Below are 23,990 nucleotides of genomic sequence, written 5' to 3' on the forward strand. Positions count from 1 at the left end.
TGCCCCTACAAAACTATAACTTTTAGACTTATAACTTGTAAGGAAAGATAATAATATTATAAGATCAATACATGGAAGCGGCAGCGGATCAAGAGCTCCCCAGCCAAATTACATGCTTTGAGATTCTCCCAAGGCTACCATCCAAGTCCCTGATGCGCTTCAAATGCGTGTGCAAGTCTTGGTCCTCTCTCACCCACAACCCTTCCTTTGTCAATGCCCATCAAAACTTGGGCTGCAACAAGCACACTCACCTCCTCCTCTCTGCCTTGGACAAATCCACAAGGCAGCAACACTTCTTCAGCTCACAAATCAACCAACAAGGAAGCCAAACACCCTCCGTCCATCTTCTAAGCCTTCCAACGCCGCGCACCAAGAACGAACGTCTCTACCTTGCGCAGAGTATCAACAGCTTGGTCTGTCTTTACCTTCATAACACCTTTGTTCCCAATCAAACTGATCCTGACCACCCTGTTCGAGTATTTAACCCCTGCACCCGAGAGTCTATCGCTCTTCCCCATGCTTCACCAGCTTCCCACACAGCCCATGTTACACACCATTTCGGGTTCAGTCATCTTACAAATGAGTATAAGGTTCTCCAAGTGCAAAAGTTTGTCCCTACCTTGAGGGGTAACCATTTTATGTTCAAGATATTCAAATTGGGGACAAGTTCATGGAGGAACATCGAGGTAGACCTTAATGATCTCCCTTCTGATCCTCTTAAGTGCCCGTTTGATTCTCGAAGCCTGTGCGTTAATGGGGTCATACATTGGTTGCATGCGACACAAAATGTTATATTGGTTTTTGACATTGTTGAAGAGAAGTTCAGAGCAATCCCGTACCCTAAAGATTATAATTGTTTTCTGCATTTGGTTAGTTATATAATTGGAGTGGATGGACGTTTGGCTCTTGTAGCTGACGAGCAGTTGATGGGACAGGACCTGATGGGGCTGTGGATTTTGAGGGACTACCAAAACCAGGTGTGGCTTAAGGAGACCATCACTCTGCCCTTTGTTTGGAGGGAGGTAGGGTACCCTCTTCCTTGTTGTACCATTCACACAGGTGAGCTCCTCTTCCAGTCTTCAGGGTTAAGCAGGCATCACCCTGCCTATATGAGGGAGCATTTATACAACATGAAGACTGCAAGTTTTAGGGCAATTGATGAAATTGTTTTGCCCCCCGGATCGACATTTCTGAAGGATAATGCATTGAATTTACTTGCTAGTTACGAGGATAACATTGTGCCCTTATGATGAGAGATATGACCTATTTCATCATCAAGCTTTAATTCAATGGTGAACTTGCAAATAGAAGTTATTTTGGTGGCTTCTCTTACCTTGAAAAACATATTGGGTTTTTTCATGGTGCCTTGTGCTTACATATTGTTGCAAGACAACAAGGCCCTGAAATTTGATATTTCTGCTGCCATGAGAGTAAAATAAGTTTGACTCCCCATTAATTTTCAATTTAAAAATATAGTAAGAAGATATTGGGTGTCAAATTTGTGTGAAGCAACGGTACGTTATGTTACAAGATACAAGAAACGGGAACGATCAGCTATACCACAACAATTCCCGCATCTAAAACAGTTTTTTTTTCTTTTAACGAAAAAAAAAAAAACCAAGTAGAAAATGTCATGAGGATGATAATGGTATTGGTGTAGATTTGTGTGAGTGTGAATGGCATGATTATTCACATGTTATTGTGCACACATCTCTGCTCTAATTCCAAGAAGACGCTGGAACTTGAGAGGAAGCATCTTTGCACATCCTCCGTTCATCAGAGTTGTTCTCAACGAACTTAATGCCATCCCAAAATAATTGCAGAAAATAAAATATTGGAGGAAACTAAATTTTCTGTTTGCAATACAATGACTTGTGTTTCATAAACAACAATGTTGTATGGACCATGTCTATACGACAATGTTGTATGGAACAGATTATGTTGAATTGTTTACTTGAAACATTGTCGTATGTAAACAATATTTTTTGTTTTTGTCCCAAGTACTGATATGAAATATATAATTATGGAATTCATTAAATTTGTAATATTAATATTCTTCAATTAATATAGATGCACATGGAATTCAACACCAACTTGGAACTTGTCATGTTTCTTAAAGAACCTTTCACTTCAATCCGTCTTGAAGCTCTTGGCTTCCTTCTGATAAAAACTCTACTTTGGATCCCATCCACCATCTGCCCCTACAAACTATCAACTTTTAGACTTATACTTGTAAGGAAGGATAATATCCTAACAAAGTGACATAGAGATCAATACATGGAGCCAGTTGGAGGTCCAGAGCTCCCCAGCCAAATTACATGCTTTGAGATTCTCCCAAGGCTACCCTCCAAGTCTCTCATGCGCTTCAAATGTGTCCGCAAGTCTTGGTCTTCTCTCACCCGCGACCCTTCCTTTGTCAGCGCCCATCAAAACTTGGGATGCAACAAGAATGTTCACCTCCTCCTCACTGCCTGGGACAAACCCACAACGCAGCAACACTCTTCTCCTTGCAAATCAACCAAGAAGAAAGTCTAATCCCTGCCACCCATCTTCTAAGCCCTCCAACACCGCAAACCACGAATGAATGTCTCTACAATATGCACAAAGTATCAACGGCTTGGTCTGTCTTTACCTTTATAATACTACAGTGCCCAATCAAACCGATCCTGACCACCCCGTTAGCATTTTTAACCCCTCCACCCGAGAGTCTATCGCTCTCTCCCACGCTCCTGCATCACGCAAAGTCTATGTTACATATCATTTCGGGTTCAGTCCTCTTACAAATGAGTATAAGGTTCTCCAAGTGCAAGAACTCATCCATGCCTTGAGGGGTGAGCATTTTATGTTCAAAATATTTAAATTGGGGACAAGTTCATGGAGGCACATAGAGGTAGACTGTAATAGTCTCCGTTTTAATCCTTTTACATCCCCATTTCATAAGCGAAGTGTTTGCGTCAACGGGGCTGTACATTGGATTCATGGGATTAACAATGTCATACTGGCTTTTGACATTGGAGATGAGAAATTCAGAGCAAATCCACTTCCTAAAGATTATAATTGTTTTACACATCGTATTGATTTTCCCATTGGGAGGAGTATAGTTGAAGTGGATGGATGTGTGGCTCTAACAGGTGACAAGGAGTGGAGACTGAACATTTTAAGGCTTTGGGTTTTGAGGGACTACCAAAATCAGGTTTGGGTGAAGGAGACCATCTCTTTTCCCCTCATTGGGGGGAAGCAGGGTACCCAGTTCCTTTTTGTACCATTCACATCCGAGGGTGCTTCTATACAATATGGAGAGTGCAAGTTTTAGGGGAAGTGATGAGATTGTTTTGCCCCCCAAATATACATCTCTGAACGATGATCGATTGAAGTTGCTGGCTAGTTATGAGGATAGCATTGTGCCCTTAAGATGAGATATGGCCTATTTCATCATCAAGCTTCAGTAACTAGAGGATAGCATTGTGTTCTTAAGATGAGATATGGCGTATTTCATCATCAAGCTTCATTTCAAATAGTCACAAGGAAAAAAAATGCAACTAGTTTTTGAGGTGTTTTTTTGTTAAGATTTCAGAGAGAATGATCAGCAAACTAGCAAATATTGATATTGTTCCCAACTTAATCATCTACCTACAAAGTCCAATAGGTGTTGAGTTTTATCACAAAAAGCCCCAATATTATTTGAAGCGAACCACTTAATATATATTGTATTTTATTTTGTCAAGGTTCCAACTTAATTAGGTATTTATTTTTGTCTATAGTTTATTTTTTTGGGCCCTAAACCCTAAACGTAGAACATCTTCAACAAAGTAAAGAGAAATACAACTAGCCGACTAGCCAATAACACAAAAAAATATTCCCCCCTCCCCCCTCCTAATGTGAAGAGCAATTTGCCTTGCACATGTATCTGTCAATTTTTAGTTTTGAGTCTAATATTTTTTTGGTTGCCCTCCTTTTTTAACTTCTTGGTTTCTCTCATTTTTTTTCAAGCGAGTAAACCAAAGCAGCTTAGCTGCATAGTCAGCTCAGCATATATAGCGATGAACTCAAAGTTAGAACTTGTCAATTCTTTGAAGACCCCTTCAATCTGTCCTGGACCTCTTGGCTTCCTCCTGATAAAAACTATGAACTTATTTTGGAGAAATTTGACGTACATTGTAGGATCCACTATACTTTGGTTTGGACTATAGTTTGACTTATTATTCACCATGATTCTTCTAATTTCACTTTCTGAAAATTTTGGCCTTCATAATTTTGTTTGGTTTGTAATCAAGTCGAAATCGTAAACACCGTAAAATTAATAGATAAAACTTGAAATGGCATGTGTTAGCATGTTTTTCATAAGAGTGTTGTAATTAAGGGTTAATTTTACATAAATGCCTAATTGGTATGTATTATAGCATGAATTCAGTTAGGAACACAACATCCCAATTCTAATTAGGTTGATTTTTGGGGGTGATTAGTTGATTGTTGGGTGCATGGGCGTAACTTGTAAACTGATTCTGGATGTTCACCATAGAGGGTCCTTCAATATTTCCTAAAACATGTATACTTAAAGTTTAATATGTCGTGTTAAAATGGACTTATTGCTAAAAACCTATTATTTTTGGTGTGTAGACCAAAAGGGCTGTATTTGTAATATGAAACTGGTGATAAGGTATAAGAAACTGGTGATTCATTTTAAATGATCAACTACTGTAAGAACAATTGTTTAGTGTAGAAAATGTCATAAGGATGATAAGGGCGTTGGTGTGTGGGGCGTATTTGTGTGAGTGAGGTGAGAGGCATGACTATTCACAAGTTATTAGAATTAGGATTAATGTGCTTGTGCACATGTCGCTCAATTCGTAAACATAGGTTTTTGGTCATAATGTTTCAAAGATTGCTCTTTTTTGCTATATAGAGGTTATTGTTATCCCAACATAATTGCAAAAAAAACAGATGAAATATTGGAGGAAACTAAGGCCCTGTTTGATATCCTACTCAAAAAAGTAAACTGAAAAACTATAATTCTTTTTTAAAAATATGAGTTTTCAAATAGTGATTTTAAGATCTAAAAACTTGTTTGGTATTGAACTCCAAACTATTTTTAAGATCTAAAAAAAATTGAAATTAAAATAAAAAAATCATAAACCCTAATCCCCAAATTGAAATTAACAAAAGAAAAGGAAAAAGATGTGAGGCTGTATTGTAATATGAAACTGGTGATAAGGAAGAGGAGAGAGGGAGAGAGAGATAGAGAGAAAAAAAAAACTATAAAACCTCACTTTCTTTGTTTTTAATAATAGGCGTGTTTCTGAATTTTTTTTGGGTTTGGATTTTTAAAAATGAGCCTACCAAACGGCTTTTTGGGGCAAATCAGTTTTTTCGATTTTGATATGCTACAAGGGTAAGGAATTGCATTAGTTAATTTGAATATAAATAAAATAAATTATTCTTACTCAGCCTAGTTATAATAATTTAAAAAATATGATAAATAACTTACAAATCTTGTAACCTTCTTTTAAGGTTTCTAGTACAAATCAAGTACGAATGTTGTACATAACTAGTTGTTGATGCAATTCTAGACACAAGAAGTCCTTGTTATTTAGATCCAAACCTTGCACCTTAAGAGTGCTTTTCAAGTAGCTCTGATGTTTTCATTTAGCGATCAACGTATCTTTCAAAGCCATTTGGTCGATGTAAACTCTGGGTACCAAACACCATTCGCCATCAACGTGATCATAATCTTTGTGAACACTCAGATAGGTTCGACCATCCGCAACTGAATTGAGGTACAATTGGCACACACCTGTTAACAGTTTAGAAAAGGAAGCTTAAGAGTTGAGAAAGCTGAGAAGGAAGAAGAAGATTCAAGAAAATGATATGCTCTGTATATTGATCTTTCAGAATGGAATTACAATTGTGTGTCAACAGTTTTATATATCTCTGTAACCAAGACTTAACAACCTAACTAATTACAGCTAATACTAACAAACAACACGTGAGCACACACGTGACAGCTTAACTGAATACAAACTAACTAATATTGTTATCATTCGCCCTCAAACCCAACTCTGGATCCTGCTCTGGATTTCCAAGTCGCATACTAATACAGTGACTTAAGAAAATAGGACTATGCAATCCTTTAGTAAACACATCTGCAATTTGCTCTTGAGTAGGAACATATTGAACCACCAGATCATTCCTTTGAACCCTTCACGAACAAAGTGAAAATCTGTATCCAAGTGTTTGATTCGTGAATGATAAACAGGATTACTACTAAGTGCCAAAGCAGATAGATTGTCACAAAAAATGGTAGGAGGTTGAGGCAAGCACACTTTCAAATCTAGCAAAACCTGTCGAATCCAAGCCAAATCTGCAGCTGTATTAGCCAATGCCCTATACTCAGCCTCTGTTGAACTTCTGGATACAGACCCTTGCTTCTTAGACTGCCATGAGATAGGATTATGTCCAAGCAAAACCACAAAACCTGTAGTTGATCTCCTAGTATTTATGTCCCCTGCCCAGTCAGCATCACTATAAGCTTGTAATTGCCAAGGACCATGAGTAAACTGAATCCCATATTTCATAGTACCTTGAATGTATCTCAAAATTCTTTTGACCAGGTTGAAATGTATCTCAGTGGGAGCAGTCATATACTGACACATAGTATTGACAGCATAGGATAAGTCAGGTCTTGTGAAAGTTAAGTATTGCAAGGCACCAACAATACTTCTATAAAATGTAGGATCCTGCAGTGGTTCCCCTTCAGACATTAAAACTTGATTATGTGGCTTGCAAGGAGTAGGACAAGCCCTACAATTACTAAGACCAGCCTTTTTCAACAGATCTTTAGCATACTTGTGCTGATGTACAAAAATGTCACCTGTAGAATTGTAAGATATCTGAAGGCCAAGGAAATAGGTAAGTCGTCCCATGTCCTTCATCTCAAACACAGCTCCTAAATCATCAATCACTGTCTGCACTAACTGTGCATTGGAACCTGTCAAGATAATATCATCAACATATAATAATAAAATGACAATATCAGTGCCTTCATGCTTGACAAATAAGCTGGGATCAGAATGAGATGATTGGAACCCTATAGCTGGCAAATATCCTGTAAATTTGGCATTCCATGCCCGTGGAGCTTGCTTAAGTCCATACAGAGACTTATTCAACTTACACACAAACTCAGGCTGCTTGGGGTCTTCAAAACCTTGAGGTTGCCTCATAAAAACTTCTTCTTCAAGCTCCCCATGTAAGAACGCGTTCTTAACATCCAATTGTCTCAAAGACCACTTGTGCATAGCTGCGAGACTGAGAATTAACCTCACTGTTGTATGCCTTACAACAGGACTGAATGTTTCACTGAAGTCTAAGCCTGGTTTTTGACTAAATCCTTGAGCTACCAGTCAAGCCTTATACCTTGCAACAGAACCATTTTCATGTCTTTTGATTTTATAAATCCATTTGCTACCAACAATGTTTTTCTGGTGAGGACAAGGGACCAAAGACCACGTACCTTGCATATGTAATGCATCAATCTCTTCTTGAATTGCTTGAAGCCAAGCAGGAGACTGAGATGCTACTTTATAAGAAAGGGGTTCATTCTCTTCATGAATAATAGGTAAGCTGGTATGATAACAATGATAATCAGGAAAAGACTTTTGTTGACTAAGACCACTCTTAGCCCTAGTCTGCATAGGATGAACATTAGTAGACTGAGGAGTAGATGACACACTAGATGCAGAAGAAGTATCATCACTAGAAGAAGAAATAGGCAGAATAGCTTGTAATTGCTGATCAGTTAGAGTATTAGAAATGACATCTGTACCAATATCATGCTGCATGGAATCAATTGTACCAATATCCTGAGGCATTGAATTCTCTTGAGACAGTGAACTATGAGAATCACTAGAGACTAAATTGGGCATAGAGATCACTAGTGGAGCTGTAGTAGCTGAAGACATAAATGAAGGCATGGAACTGGATTCTGTAAAACCGTGAAAAGGATAGCAGGTCTCATCGTGGACTACATGTCTAGATATCACAAATTTTCCAGTATGAAGATTGTAACATATAACTCATTTATATCCTTGAGCATATCCAAGAAAAACACACGAAGCAGTCCTAGGTTCAAGTTTATGTACTTTGTAAGGTCTCAAATACGGATATACTGCAGTCCCAAATACCTTAATATGTGTAATATTAGGAACACTACCATACAACCTATAATAAGGAGACTGATAAGACAAGCTCTTACTAGGCATTCGATTTATCAAATAAGCAGCATGAGCAGTGGCATGAAACCAAAATGAACTAGACAGATGTGCAGCAGTTAAAAGAGTGATAGCAGTTTCAATCAAGTGCCTATTCTTTCTCTCAGCCAATCCATTTTGCTGAGGAGTATATGGACAAGAAAACTGATGTTCAATGCCCTTAGAGGCCAAAAAATCAGTAAAAACCTTACTAACAAACTCTCCACCTCCATCACTTTGAAAACACTTGATATTGGCATTAAATTGATTACCAAGCAAGGCATAAAATTTGAGAAACATAGGAAATACTTCTGATTTATGATAGAGTGGATATAACCACATATAACCAGTACACTCATCAACAAAGATTACATAGAATCTATAGCCATCCACAGACTTCACCCTAGACGGCCCCCACACATCGCTATGTATTTTCTGAAAAGGGATAGAGACTCTTACATGAGTAGTAGGAAAAGGAAGTTTGTGCATTTTCCCATGAAGACAAGCAGGACAAACAAAAGACCGACAATCATCACTGTATGAGATGTTGTAATCCTTGAGCATAAGTTGCACCACTTCATTAGTTGGATGCCCCAACCGTTGATGCCATAGAGAAGACTTAACCCGCTGACCAAGAAAAGCTACGGATGAACTTGAACCAGATTTTGAATGCTTTGACTTCTGCAGAGACGACCTCACAGAATTAGGGATGGGATATAGACCGTGACTACTCTTGCCTTGGAAGAGGATTTGCTTGGTGAACTTGTCCTGTATATAAAATCCAGACACATCAAATACAACATTACAGTTGTTATCTTGGCATAATTGGTACACAGATAATAAATTGGCCTTGAGTTGAGGCACATGAAAGACAGAGGGAAGACGTAAAGAAGAATCAGCACAATGAAGTTTAGCATTGCCTATATGACTTATATGCAAACCTTCCCCATTGCCCACAGTAACATTCTCAGCAGAATCACAAGCAGTCACATTAGTCAACTGATCCAAATTAGACACCATATGATGTGTAGCACCACTGTCTGTGATCCACACTTGATCTGGATTATAGGTTGTCTGAGCAGTCATAGCAGTCAAGGAGGGAGGAGGACGCTGACCTTGAAAGGCATAGTTAGACCGATGGAAACAGTCTAACGCCCCATGACCCTTCTTACCACAAATCTGACACTCAAGCACAGAGGCAGCATTGGATGGAGAAGAATTGCGAAAATAGCAATTAGCAGTTGTATGGCCACGCTTACTGCAGATTTGACACTCTGGAATAGCAGATTTGTTTGATGAAAAACCACCACGAAAACCATTTGAGGAGGAACCAGTTCTGCCATAGGCACCCTTACCACGGCCATAATTGCCATTGAAATTAAAACGAGAACCAGAGAAGTTCGAAGGAGCACTCCCAATATAGCCAATTGGTCCTTGAACTGGTGTAGCAAGCAAACCTTGACTAGAATGAACAGAAGAGGAAGAAGCACCGCCATAGCTCACAGCAGATGCATTTGAAGCGTTGGATATGGAATGTGGAGTAAACATAGCAGAATGAGTAACGATTCTCGCCTCAGCAGTCTGTTCAGCCGCAAGAAGTTGAGCTCTGAAATCTTTGAAAGAAATCGGGGTATCACGAGCAATCAATACCGTCTTGATCATATCATATTCCGGTGGTAAACCATTCAATGCTGCAATAATGAAATCATCGTCTGAAAGCTTCACACCAGCGGCTTGCAATTGATCGCGCACATGTTTCAGACGAAGAAGATAACGTTCTATGGAATCTCCGCCTTTCTGAGCCGTCTGCAGCTCAGTCTTCAAGTGATTGATGCGAGCCCTAGAAACGGACGCATAACGATCTGTAAGATTGAGCCATGCCTCTCGTGCTGTGCGACTACCGATCACATACTCAATTGCCTCGTCAGAGAGAGAGGCAATAAGCAAGCTTAATAAGGCTTTATCAGTACGCAACCACGCCTTATAAGCCTCAGTAATTTCAGAAGTAACACCTTCCTCTTCCAAGATGGCGAATTTCGGAGGAGGAACCACCGATCCATCAAAATGCCCAAATAGGTCATAACCTTGAAGCAAAGCTTCGAGCTGATAGCTCCACTTGAGATAATTTCCATCATTCAATCGAATGGTGAGCAGACCAAGGAGACCTTCAATTTTGAGAGAGGACGCCATGATAGAGCAAGTGAAGAACAATCGAAAAATAGGAAATCGACCGGGAGAAGAAAAATAAGAGAAATTGAGAACAACGATTCAGGAAGAAAGAAGAAATACAGTGAAATAGACCACAGAAAACGAAGAAAGGAGGAAGAAAGAACGAAGAAATCAAGGAAACTACGAAGGAGACGCCATGGAAGTCAGAAAAATCTGAAGAACGGAAGAGAAAAATTGGGGATCGAGAAGGAGAAGGAGAAAATTAGAGAATGAGGATCGAATTTGTGATAGCCACTGAGGGCTCTGATACCATGTTAACAGTTTAGAAAAGGAAGCTTAAGAGTTGAGAAAGCTGAGAAGGAAGAAGAAGATTCAAGAAAATGATATGCTCTGTATATTGATCTTTCAGAATGGAATTACAATTGTGTGTCAACAGTTTTATATATCTCTGTAACCAAGACTTAACAACCTAACTAATTACAGCTAATACTAACAAACAACACGTGAGCACACACGTGACAGCTTAACTGAATACAAACTAACTAATATTGTTATCAACACCTAGAAAATCAATTTTGACTACATATTATCGTTGGAGTAGGGATTCAAGCTAATAATAAAATCACATTCACACCAATACAACAGACCATTGTGAGGAACACTGGCATCGGAACACAAATGATTCTCACTAAAGCTTCGTGGGCTTGATGCAACAGTCTCTGTTCATTTACCACTCTCACAACATAACATATGCAAGTTGAATTGAAAGGAATTATCCCCTGGACTCTCATGAATCATTATTTGCATAATCTTGTCCTTGTAGTATTCTTCTTTTCCATCTCCAATGCCATCATCTTCCTTAGGACTGCATATGAATTCGGCTCGTATGTTATTGTGACATCGAGGGGTGGGAGGCAGAGCACACCCACTGCTTGTGTAGAGATTGCAGATGTCACGTTGATTGAGGCAATGTGTGCAGCAACAAACTAGATCATTATAGGTCCCAACCAAAAGTAGTACCCAAAGGCAATTTGCGTTGTTGCCCATTTTGAATGTGGGTTGCTTGTCTATTGAAAAAAATTACGTCAACTCTCTCGTATCATTCAAGAAAATCAGGGTACGTATAATGGGTTTTTGCTCTTCAACCAATACAAGGTCAGGCAGGTCATCAATATATTCATGAATTTTGATGATGATATCGGCAATTCTTTTAATCTTTTAAAGTCAGACTGAACATGATCAGAGGATTGTTCAACTCTATTTAGTGACTGCATGTTATTGTATATACCTAATTAAATTGGGATATATCATGATTTGGTAAGTACAAATCTGAGGATATATATGTGGTTCACCCTTACATAGTAGAAGAGATTGATTCAAACATAATATCTATAATGAGAGAGATCATTGCAAAGTGGGGGAGTGGTATCCATTTATAGGTGAGGGAGAGTCTTCAATTCTTGAAATTTTGAAATGGAGCTCAAAGCACTTCTTCTGGTGACAACACGTGGTGGTGCTCCATTTGCTATGGCGATGGCCTATGGTTGCATGACACGTGATGTTCATGCTAAGCTAGTCGTTCAGTTATTCATGTTACAAACAAATTTTACTAACAATAATACTATTTGTATCAGATTTATTGATCACATTATTCTCCACGTCTCTAATAGAGGTGGGCCCACTAATATATGTATGATGTTGGTTTGCATCATAATGTGTTCATACTATACTTAAGAATACCCGATCTGATGACCAAGAACAAGAATGGATGCACTTGGAACTTGTCATCTCTTTAAAGACCCCTTCACTTCAATCTGTCTTACTCTTGGCTTCCCTCTGATAAAAACTATGAACTTTAGATTTCTCATCAATCATCTGCCCATACAAAACTATCATCTGTTAGACTTGTAACTTGTAAGGAAGGATAATATCCCAAAGTGGCATAAAGATCAATACATGGAGCCAACTGCAGGTCCAGAGCTCCCGAGCCAAATTACATGCTTTGAGATTCTCCCAAGGCTGCCGTCCAAGTCTCTCATGCGCTTCAAATGTGTATGCAAGTCTTGGTCTTCTCTCATCTGCGACCCTTCCTTTGTCAGCGCCCATCAAAACTTGGGATGCAACAAGAACACTCACCTCCTCCTCACTGCCTGGGACAAACCCACAACGCAGCGACACTTCTTCTCCTTGGAAATCAACCAACAAGGAAGTTTAATACCCGTCCATCTTCTAAGCCTTCCAACGCTGCGAACCAAGAATGAACATCTCTACCATGTGCAAAGCATCAACGGCTTGGTCTGTCTTTACCTTCATAACACCTCAGTTCCCAATCAAACCGATCCTGAACACCCCATTCGCATATTTAACCCCTCCACGCGAGAGTCTATCACTCTTCCCCATGCTTCACTTGCATCACACACTACCAATGTTGCACACCATTTCGGGTTCAGCCCTCTTACAAATGAGTATAAGGTTCTCCAAGTGCAAAAGCTCATCCCTGATGCCTTGAGGGGTAATCATTTTGTGTTCAAGATATTCAAATTGGGGACAAGTTCATGGAGGCGCATAGAGGTAGACCTTAATGATCTCCCTTTTGATCCTCTTAACTGCCCGTTTCATAAGCGAAGTGTTTGTGTCAATGGGGCTGTACATTGGATGCATTGGACAGAAAATGTCATAGTGGTTTTCGACATTGGAGATGAGAAATTCAAAGCAATTCCACTTCCTGAAGATTATAATTGTTTTATACATCGTGTTGATTATCCTATTGGGAGCATAGTTGAAGTGGATGGATGTGTGGCTCTAATAGGTGACAAGCGGTTGATGAGGATGGGGATGATAGGGTTGTGGATATTGAGGGACTACCAAAATCAGGTTTGGGTGAAGGAGACCATCTCTTTTCCCTTTCATTGGGAGAAAGCAGGGTACCCCGTTCCTTTTTGTACCATTCACACAGGTGAGCTCCTCCTCCACTCTTCTAGGTTAAGCAGACATAAGCCTGCTCATCCGAGGGTGCTTCTATACAATATGGAGAGCAAAAGTTTTAGAGAAAGTGATGAAATTGTTTTGCCCCCAGAATCAACATGTCTGAACGTTGTTCGATTGAAGTTACTTGCTAGTTATGACGATAGCATTGTGCCCTTAACTAAGATGAGATATGGCATATCTCATCATCAAGCTTCAATTCAAATGGTTCACCAAGAAAATGCAACTTGTTTTTGTGGTGTTCTTTAGGTACATCTGCTTCCTATTCAAAGGATATATAGATATTATCTCGAGAAACGTAGGCCTTTGTACTCATATATGGCTCTGAAACTTCTTTTTTTAACTTCTTGGTTTCTCTCATTTTCCTGAAAGTCCATTGATCGTTCAATTCTATTTGAACATGTGCATTTTCAGTTCTTTACTGAGGGAGAGCAAATTCTGCAACACCACCAGTTAATTTTGAGTTGGTGGGGTGAAAGGTTAACCATTCTTTAACCTAAAGTTTAGAAAACTTGAGTTATTTTTGTATTTTTAATTAGGACTTTTAAAGCGAGTTAACCAAAGCAGTTTTGGCTGCATATAGTCAGCATATAGCGATGAACTCAAAACTTAGAACTTGTCAATTCTTTGAAGACCCCTTCAATCTGTCCTGGACCTCTTGGCTTCCACCTGATAAAAACTATGAACTTCATTTTTGGAGAAATTTGTAGGATATATAAACCACCTGAGTTACATTGTAGTTGTAGGATATATAAACCATATTTTGGTTTCTATAGTTTGACTTATTATTCACCATGGTTCTTGTAATTTCACTTTTTTGGAAATTTTGGCCATCGTAATTTTGTTTGGTTTGTAATCAAGTTGAAATCGTAAACGCCGTTAAATTAGAGCATGTTTGATAACCATTTCAATTTTAGTTTTTAGTTTTCATTTTTTGTGCTAAAGTATTGAGTAAAAATAGGGAGAATGGAAGTGAGAATGAGAGTGGAGATGAGATTGAGAGGGGAAGATGAGAGGAGAGGATGAGAGAGAGGAGTAACGAAAGTGAAAACAAAAACTAAAAATTGAAATCTATTTTCAAATTGTTTTCACTTTCAAGATTTTGTTTTCACTTTTGTTACTCCTCCCTCTTATCCTCCCCTCTCATCCTCTCTCTCAATCTCATCACTTCCATTCTCACTCTCATTTTCCTTTATACTCTAGCACAAAAAATAAAAACAAAAAGCTAAAATTGAAATGATTATCAAACGGGTAAGTGAAATTTGAAATAATAGCATACAACCACCACATGTATATGTATTTGTTATAAAAGTGTTGCTATTTTCACCATTTGTCTTATCTCTAAGGCACGCTTAGAGCAAGTCCACCGCATGCCCTTTTGCCAGGGCAACAGGCCCCCCCAGCAGGAAATGGACCTCCAGCGCAGGAAAAGCAGCCGGGGCAAGCCCTGGGTCCCACCAGCCCGGGCAAGCCCAAGGGCAGATCTTGACTGGGCTTCAGCCCGAAGGCGCTGACGTCATGCTGACGTCAGCGAAGCAAATCAATTTTTTTTTTTGGTTAAAAAAAATCAAAAAAAAATCAAAAAAATACCAAAAAATTCTGGATTTTTTCTCTATAAATACCTATCAATTTCATTCACTTTCCACACCAATTTTCATATAAACTCTTCTCCTTCCGTATGTATGAAGAATTGTTGTATTGTTTCCCTTTTATTCAATAAAGAAAGCATTAAATAATATGAATATTTATTATAAATATTTGCAAATGAAAACAAAGTTTAATTAAAAACAAACGTATAAAAAAATTATGGACACGTGGCAACCAAAATTATGGACACGTGGCAACCAAAATTAATGGTTTAAAGTATAAAAAAATAGGAAATAAAGTACAATGAATAGTATTTGCCCTTGCCCTAGCCTTTTGGGGTGGAACCAAAAAAGGCCCCTTGCCTTGCCTTAGCCCTTTGGGGTGGACTTGCTCTTAATGTATCAATTCAACATAAACACTCTTCTCACTCACCCCCTCTCTTCCTACGTAACTTGTTTTTCCCCCATTGACCAATTAATATTACAAACTCATACTTTTACTTGTTTGATAAATTGTTCAGTTGTGTATATTAACTTGTAAGCATATAACTACTTTGCATGAGTTTGTAATTATAAACATCGTTGGTCCATAAACCAAAAGAAAAGCAATATGGTACCCTCCATCAATCTTTCCTGTATAAAAATTTTCAAAAACATAAAAATATAAAAAATAAAAAAGCCCAAACCGCAATTTTACAAGAAAGGGGTGGACATTTGAACTAATGAACCAATTAACCGAATTGAAAAAAATCGAAAAACAAAACCGTGTTGACAAAAAAAAAAGTCTACCTATGCTCAAAATTTTAACTAAACTGAACCGTTTTGGATCGTTATCATCACGGTTCTTCTATTGGAAAAATCGGTATAAATTATTAGAAAACCTAATTAATATTCAAATAACACTAGTAACCCCAAGTAATATATAGATATTTTAGCCCAATTAATACTCAAATGTTTTAGTTCCAATTTATTCCCAACTAAATAACTACTCTAGCCCATTTTCTTTTTCTTTTTGGTGAACCATATCTGTTATTGTTGTGCTTTTGTCTTTCTCTTTCTTCCACATATTTCTTTCTAGGGCCTCTCTTTCTATTTCTCTTCCTATTTATCTCTTCACCTCTTTCTCTCTTATTTTTATCTCTTCTACCTCTTTTTCTCTTATTTTATCTATTGTACATATTTTTCTCTTCTTCCTATTTTTCTACATCCTAGAATAGGTCTGGTTTGATTAGATTTTTCTAGACACTTTCAATAAAAACTAAATCTGATTGGACCGTGTGTAAGTTCCAGTTTCGGTTCCAATTCAAGAGGAAAACTAGATTGAACCAGACTGTGCCCACCCATTTATCTTCTTTACCGAGAGAAAAGACTCTTAGTGGCTCCCTATAATTAAATGATGTCTTACATTAATGCTATTTTAGGTGTTTATATAATGCTAACTATTTATTATTATTATTTTATATGAAGAGGGAGCATTTATGCTAAACTAAAAAAAGAAAGAAGCACGTTTGGAGTTGAAATTTTATAAGGAGCTCTTAAAATATATTTCTAGTGTTTTTAGCTAAATTTTAACTAAAAAATAAGGAGCATGATTGTGAATGCGATGAGCAATGATATAAAGAGGTTGCTTATCTTTTTAGGTGCCCTTTGTCATATTTAGATGCCCTTAAATATATTCAAATATTTAAACAATATAGTCGCGCAGCTATATTCTTCACATATAGTATGTTTTAATTATTATTTAATATAAAAAAATAAAAAATAAAGTCCACAAAATAATTTAAAATAATTAATTACTATTTATTAAGTAATTTATGAAATCAATAAAATATTTAAATATTCACTAAAGAAATAATCATTAAAACATAATTATTAATTAAATTAATTTAAAAAATATAATACTTAATTACATATATTAAATTAAGGAAATTTGCCAAAAAACAAAAATAAAGAAACTAATTTATATTTTTAAAATTTATTATAAATAAAAAATATAAAAAATAAAAGTAAAAACACCTCTCCCGACCAAATTTCGTCAGTACATGTCTACGCTAGCGAATATTTGCCGAATTAGAGGTCTCCCGAAGAAATTTACCTTTATCGATGAAATGTCGTCGGGAGAGATTTAATACGGCAGAGTTTCGCCGGGTTAGACCTGTGCCGACGCAATTTCATCGAGAGAGATTTTTTTTAAAAATAAAAATAAATTTAGTATCTTTAGGTCAATATATTTTAAAAAAAAATTTCTATAATTAAATAATATCTTAACTTTATTTAATTACTTTCATTAGTAATTATTTTTTAATTATTATTTCTTTATTGAATAATTAGTATTAATTATTTTAAATAACTTCATAAATTATATTACTTAATAAATAGTACTTTTTTAAAAAAAAATTGTTCTTTAATTAAATATTTAAATACAAATTATTCACTAATTAAATAATAATTAAAACATAACTATTCATTAAAGTAATTAAAAAAAAGAAAGTCATAGTATGATTTTTAAACGGTATAGCCGAGCGGCTATACTGTCAAAATTATTTATACCGTATAGCCGCGCGGCTATACCTTAAAATATTCTATTTAAAGACTATAGCCGCGCGGCTCTACTGTTAAAATTATTTATACAGTATAGCCGACCGGCTTTACCGTAAAAATATTTTATTTAAAGACTATAGCCGCGCGGCTATACCGTAAAAATGTTCTATTTAAAGACTATAGCCGCGCGGCTATACTGTTACAATTTTCTATTTAACGAGTATAGCCGGCGGCTATACCTTTAAAATATTCTATTTATAGAGTAGAGTATGGCCGTTCGGCTATACCTTTAAAATATTATATTTACAGAGTATAGCCGTCCGGCCATACCCTTAAAATATTCTAATTTTTAGTAAATAAAACTAATAATTGAAGAATAAAAAAAGACCCAACAGCGAACTCCCACAGCAACCCCAAATCCGCCGGCCACCAAAACTCCCACCCACCTAATCTCGTCAGCCGCCGGCAAAGCCTCCTTTTCGCTTTCTCTCTATCTCCTTTTTTCTACCTCTGTCCCCAAACTTCATCTCCCTTGATTTCTCTGCTTCACGCTCGATCTCCCTCTCTCTTTCAAAGAAGAAGCCAGAAGAGCAGGGGAAGGAGATAGGTCTGGATTCAGAATCAAGTGGGAGAGAGAGAGAGAGAGAGAGAGAGAGAGAGAGAGAGAGAGAAAGGGAAAATGGTAACAGGGGAATTGAACTCCTTCCTTATCTCTGTTGCAAAATCTCTCTCCGTAACTTTGGGAAAGCCAAAGCGGCAAAACGGCTGCGTTTAAAACAGTTCCACCATCCTCCTCAGTCACTCCTCTGTCTACCTTGCAAGCTTGCAGGCGCTCCATAGCTCCACAGCTGCACAAACGGTTCTTCTTCTACTCTTCTTTTTCTTGTAATTTAACTTCTCATTCTGTTTCTACATTCTAATGTCCTGATTCAGAAATTAGGGGTTTAGGGATTCAATTAATGTCTAATTTCTGATTTTACATAAATGCCTAATTTCCTGTTGTTGTTGGCTTATAATTTTGGGACTTCTTGGCTTGAAAAGATACAACCAGAAAATATATTAGTGAAAAACTCTGATTGCATAGAAGATCTAATAAATATTCCAAACTCTATCAGAATTTTTTTTTTCTTCTTTGTGCTGAGGGTGAAACACTATTCTAAAAACTGTCACTTCTAAGTCTCTGTCTCTGTCTCTGTTTCTTTTTTTTTTTTTTCAATAATATTTGGTAAATTGATATTATTGTAGCATGGGTTCAATTAAGAACACAGCATCCTTATTTTGTAGGTTGATATTTAGGGTGATTGTTTGGTGCATTGAGCATTACTTGTAAATTGATTCTGGATATCCTCTAGATGTCTTCAATATTTACTAACACATATATGACTTGAGGAAAACAAAAGGTGGGTTTCTTTTGTTACCAGTACTTTCTGTTGTATGCTCTAATTTCTAACTGTTTGATCTTGTTGTAGGATTAAATGGCGCGTAAATGGAAAGCGAAAGGCGCAGAAGCTAAAGCTCTTGCAGATCCCATGTCAAAGATAGTATTGCAGCTTCAGTCTTCTCTAATCCAATCAGAGGCTCGAGGAATCTTGTGTGGGTGTAGTGTACTTCTTGCTGCAGAAGAAGAACAAGCTCATCTCCTTGGCCGTGCCTACTTTGGCAACCATGTTATTAACGCCGAGAAGGATAAGCAGTGGTTTCAGTTGGATATGGAAGAGGCATTTTTCCTATGCTATTCTCTCAAATGCCTCAAGATAGTGGGTGAAGATAAACGCCCAAAGGATGTTCAAGAGCTCTGGCAGTACATGAAATCCAAAAAAGCAGCTTTCCCTGATTTTTACAAGGCTTATTCTCATCTTCGACTGAAAAATTGGGTTGTAAGGCCTGGATTTAAATATGGTGCAGACTTTGTTGCCTACCGTCACCATCCGAATTTGGTCCATTCTGATTATGCTGTGCTTGTGTCATCAGAAGGAGATGGTGAAGCAAATGGGCGATTGAGGGTGTGGTCTGATATTCATGGCACCTTAAGGCTTTGTTTAGGTGTTGTAAAGACACTGCTAGTTCTTAGTATTAGTAAAAATGGTCATGATGCTGCCTGCCCATCATGTTTGGAGAACTATACGGTTGACGAGCGCACGGTTTCAAGATGGGTTCCAGAACAAGGCCGCGAGGATGATACATCAGTTGATGTTGAATCACAAGTATCACAATAGTTGAAAGTGGATCTAGCTCAGTGATAGCATAGAATCCTATTTCTCATTTTACAAATTCCATGAGCATGTTGCAGGTTAAATGACTCTGTTTCATATCTAGGGAATTTTCAATCCAGAGTTGATTTTCTGCATTTTCAACTTGAAATCTATTGCCTTGTTGCAAAATGACATCTTTTTTTCTTCTCTCAAGTGGATAGATGATTAATACAGAGAAAATAAGGTGCCGATAATTCACATATACAGCCAACTTATGAAAAATCAAGCCAAAGTCATGATGTTCGCTTGTCTAATACAAATAAGCCCTACGAGTGCAATCCCAAAACCTTAAAGATACATTTTTCACAGAGTTTAGTTTCCAAGTATCAGATTCTCTATCATTATAACTAGAGTTGGAAAGCACTAGGTTGTGATTTTGTCATCCGAGCCTCGCCATAGGGTTCATCGTTGTCAATCCGACGATTGTTTCGGAATGCTGCACAGCCAATCACATAGAAGATAACTAGGATGATTAATACAACAATGTTGATCACGGAGACCTTCCTCCAGCTCTTCCTAATGCTGGCCAGAACACCAGCTTTGCAAGAGTTACAGGAATAGCATAGTTGTCGTTGGTCATTGTTCCACAGTGTGCAGTCAGGATTGGTTCCCGTTATACCTCCTCCAGTTTCCCAAGTCGTCTCATTCACATAAGTAAAGCCACATACTGTAGGGGGCTTGCAGCAGCCAGACTGTGAACAACATTGGTATTTTAGTCATCATATCAATACAAATACATTGCCCTTTGTGGGCAAGTTAAGGCCCCCCATTTCCCTCAGTTCTGTCAATCTATAGAAATTGCACAACCTGCTTCATAGAAAAATTGTTTCTTCTTTCCCAAGTGATTTTAAAATGGATGGTCCAACATGTGAAGAAAGTATGGAACATGGGTTAGGCCATGCATCAATATCTGGAAAACTGAATTCTTCGCACCTATAATTTGGACTTTTGTTCTTTACAGCAATCATGTAGACTTGTCGACAAAGAAAAATACACATAGGAAAATGAACCCAAAAAAGATTTGGGCAAGAGTTCCAAGTTTGTTCCAAGCCTGTAATGATCATTACTTGCTATCTCTAACAGGGAAAGCAGACAAAAATGAGAAAGGGATATACCACCTAAAAGAAAATCTGTTACGATAAAGCAGAAAAGGCCACCATCCAATCCAATGCTCCCAAAAGACAACATTCTTTCTGAAAAAATATTTATTCAAAAGATTTTGATCTAACGACAGAAAACCTAGCTAATTGTAAAGGGTGATATGATGACCGTTAACATTAATATTGATGACAAATTATGAAAATATTGGGAGAAAATAGGAAAAGGTAAAGAGTTAAAGTCATGAGTGTTTACTAAGAGATTACGTTTCTTAATTGAGCAAACAAATTAATCTAAGATGATTATAGTCCTACAAAGTTGAGTGGACAATGAGTTATTACGTTCGAACTCCCATAACACTTCTCTTTTTGTAGTTCAGACTATCACTTGTATTTTTTAAAAAATCTCTAAATAAGTATCTTCTAATTTTCGTTGATTTAAGATAAAACTAAAATTTCTGACAAGTTTTGTAATAAGTAAGGATTTCATCCACCGCATAACTATTGGAATTATCTCTTTCTCTTCGTCCAAAAAAAAAAAGCTGCTTTGTCTCGATTTAGGTCACCGCCCCTTGTGGTCCATCGTGCCGTTACTTCAGTGCCCTTTACAACCATAAGGGTATTTTATTTTATTTTTATTTTTTGTGAAAAAAGAAAAAAGAAAAAGAAAAGATAGCACTTGAGATATGAATTTGCGAAAAATTTGTATTCTAACCACATATTACTGATCAATTTTCTACAATTCTTTTGTGAATATGACAATTTTATTTTCTTTTTAAAAAAAATAAGAAATCACATAATTAGATAAGTACAGTGTACAAGTGGGAGTACTTTGGTTCTATGTTGGTGGGGTTTTCCGTCATTATCAAGAAAACATAAATAAAACAAAAGAGGGCCAACAAGAGGCAATTTTCCATTGGTGCAAGTACCACGTATTAAGGAGGGCTCCTACCTCAAACCCCACCCATGCTTGTCATATTGCCTGTACCCATGTGCCATAACCTTCCTAAGCAAATAGGAAAAATCTAACAAATCTTAAACTAGATCTACCACTAAACCAAAAATTAATCTTCTTCGACTTTTTTTTAATAGCGATATTCTAAATTACTCTAATTCACGAAAATTGGGTGAATTCGGATGCCGGGTTCTTTCCCGGCCCTCTAAAGTCTAAACCACAAAAATCAGAACATGACAAAAAATTCCTAATTCAAAACCCAAGCACTAAAGTGATCAGATTAAGTTGTGCTATATGAACACAACCCAAAATAAAATTCCTAATGAAACCCAATTCTTTTTTTTCTTATTGTTCATAAAGAAAAAAAAATCCATGGCTGTAAATAAAATGAAACAAACATGAAAACAAATTTAAGTACATACCTGAACAGAGCTGAGCTTTCTGTTGAAAAACATGTCGGCAGTCTGAGGCACACCATTCACAGTCCTCCCCATCTTCTGGCAAACCTTGGAGTCTCTAACACAAGAGGCAATCTTTCTCCAGTTGCTGTCTTTAGCTACATGCTCCTCCAGCCAGCCGGAATAGTCCCCCAGATAATAGTCCATATATGCCTTGTTCGTCAGAGGCCTGCCTGATCCTTTGTCTGTGACAGCATATGCGAAGATGATGAAGCCAATCAGAGCTGCTATGATGAAGAACATGACGAACAGGTAAACCCACATGAGGAAAGTGTTCCTATAGCAGGCTCCTGCAAACCCAGCTAGGGAAACCACCATGATCGAGACCCCGATGATGATGAGCGGCCATTGGAGGAACTTGAGGCAGTCTGTGTTGTTGGCTCTGCCGCTCAGCCATATGCCCCCTCCAAGGATTGGGATTGAGAGGAGGAAAGTGGCGAAATTTAGTAGCCCAATCAAGTGGTTGCTGGACCTCATGATCTTGGTTTCTTTTTTCGTTTTCTGAGTTGTTGTTGTTTTTCTTGGAAGATTTGAAGATTTGCTTCTTCTTCTTCCTCTGCTTTCCGCTTTCTGCTTTCTGCTGTTGCTGCTGTTCTGATACTTAAAGTTGGAGTTTTGATTAGGGGTTGAGTGAGATGTGGGTGTTATTTTATAGGGAATGGAGGTTTTGGTTGTTTCGAGAGTGAAAAATGCAGAAAAACTTATGCACTGTTTACTGTTCTCCGCCAATCACAGACTACCACGCGCTGTAAGAAATGAGATATATTACTGTTCCTGCCAATCACAGACTACCACCGCTGTGGAGAAATGAGATACGTGTATCTGATCTGACATAACTGGCCATATGTTTTGAATTTGTCTTGTTACTTAAAAGCGGCCATTGGGGGCAAAATGGGAAAATCATTACGTGCAATTGAGGAATTATTGTGTTGACTATGTGGGTAGACAGGCAAGATATTGTTACTGTGTGAAGATATTGATTTGTAATTTGTTTTATTCAATTGGGTTTTCTGCTGTTGACAATGACTTCCAATTTAATTCAGCCAAAAAGGAAGAATTTCAAAATACATAATAATGACTTTTTATGTAATCATATAAAGACTGAGGATATTTTAAGCATGTCATGTGTGCATGAAGCTCAAAGTTTGCTTCTTTATAAATATTTATGGAACTAGTGTTTGTCTGTCCATGTGAGCCCGGAATTCGTGGACGGTCAAGATTGGGGTTGATTTCCACTATATATGAACTCACAGGTCATTTTATAGTGAGAGTATCATATATGGACTATAGATGTGGATTTTTACACATGATTCATTTGAGGGGTCCATATATGGCTATAGAATTTCGCATGAACTCATGTAGAGATTGGATTGGGTTTTCAGAAGTACCAAGACCACTAGATTTTTACTCTTCAAAAAGCAATGTTCTATGACTGTCATAATTAGTTAATTACAATTTTGAAAACATGGCATAACTTGACTAGTAGGTATATATATAATTTAGAAACTCTCTCTCCTCTGTCCCATCTCTTTCAAATCCTAAATCTCCAATTGCAAAACTCAAATTGTCTATCTGCCTCTTATCACATCTTATTCTGAAATCACACGCTTCTTACTTCGAAATCATACTTCATTACTCATTTCTACTCTCCCTCCAATTTGTTTAATCACTTTCAAACAATAGATCCTAAGTATGTGATTCTTT

The 23,990-nt window shown here is 37.4% G+C and overlaps 4 protein-coding genes and 1 pseudogene across 5 annotated transcripts; 4 read left to right on the forward strand and 1 right to left on the reverse strand.

Moving 5' to 3' along the window:
- Positions 1-9: 9 nt before the first annotated feature.
- Positions 10-1,323, forward strand: LOC110752768 (putative F-box protein At4g38870). Its single transcript, XM_021953494.2, has one exon. The coding sequence runs from the start codon at positions 72-74 to the stop codon at positions 1,248-1,250; it is 1,179 nt and encodes a 392-aa protein (XP_021809186.1). The 5' UTR covers positions 10-71; the 3' UTR covers positions 1,251-1,323.
- Positions 1,324-2,277: 954 nt separating this feature from the next.
- LOC110752777 (F-box protein At1g30790-like) lies at positions 2,278-3,599 on the forward strand (annotated as a pseudogene).
- An 8,769-nt stretch (positions 3,600-12,368) lies between these two features.
- On the forward strand, positions 12,369-13,694 carry LOC110752776 (F-box protein At1g30790-like). The gene has a single exon (XM_021953502.2). It carries the CDS (start codon positions 12,369-12,371, stop codon positions 13,644-13,646), a length of 1,278 nt encoding a protein of 425 aa, XP_021809194.1. The 3' UTR covers positions 13,647-13,694.
- Positions 13,695-17,891: 4,197 nt separating this feature from the next.
- LOC110752760 (tRNA-splicing endonuclease subunit Sen2-1) lies at positions 17,892-20,785 on the forward strand. 2 transcript variants are annotated; one of them, XM_021953486.2, is made up of 2 exons: positions 17,892-18,409; positions 18,994-20,785. In XM_021953486.2, exon 2 carries the CDS (start codon positions 19,000-19,002, stop codon positions 19,738-19,740), a length of 741 nt encoding a protein of 246 aa, XP_021809178.1. In that variant the 5' UTR covers positions 17,892-18,409; positions 18,994-18,999; the 3' UTR covers positions 19,741-20,785. The 2 variants fall into 2 exon arrangements, with proteins under 2 accessions (XP_021809178.1, XP_021809176.1); XM_021953484.2 differs by having other exon boundaries at positions 17,892-18,383.
- LOC110752759 (tetraspanin-3) lies at positions 19,946-23,105 on the reverse strand. The gene is made up of 2 exons (XM_021953483.2): positions 22,251-23,105; positions 19,946-20,468 (listed from the first exon to the last, which is right to left on the reverse strand). Exons 1-2 carry the CDS (start codon positions 22,761-22,763, stop codon positions 20,124-20,126), a joined length of 858 nt encoding a protein of 285 aa, XP_021809175.1. The 5' UTR covers positions 22,764-23,105; the 3' UTR covers positions 19,946-20,123.
- Positions 23,106-23,990: the final 885 nt, after the last annotated feature.

This window comes from Prunus avium, chromosome 6 (assembly GCF_965620075.1).
Source record: "Prunus avium chromosome 6, drPruAviu1.hap1.1, whole genome shotgun sequence".
Lineage (NCBI taxonomy): Eukaryota > Viridiplantae > Streptophyta > Magnoliopsida > Rosales > Rosaceae > Prunus > Prunus avium.

Coding starts and splice junctions, on each gene's coding strand:
- LOC110752776 (XM_021953502.2), top strand. CDS start 12,369: ATGGAGCCAACTGCAGGTCCAGAGCTCCCGAGCCAAATTACATGCTTT.
- LOC110752760 (XM_021953486.2), top strand. CDS start 19,000: ATGGCGCGTAAATGGAAAGCGAAAGGCGCAGAAGCTAAAGCTCTTGCA.
- LOC110752768 (XM_021953494.2), top strand. CDS start 72: ATGGAAGCGGCAGCGGATCAAGAGCTCCCCAGCCAAATTACATGCTTT.
- LOC110752759 (XM_021953483.2), bottom strand. CDS start 22,763: ATGAGGTCCAGCAACCACTTGATTGGGCTACTAAATTTCGCCACTTTC. Junction 20,469..22,250: donor GAAAGCTCAGCTCTGTTCAG/GTATGTACTTAA, acceptor TGTTGTTCACAG/TCTGGCTGCTGCAAGCCCCC.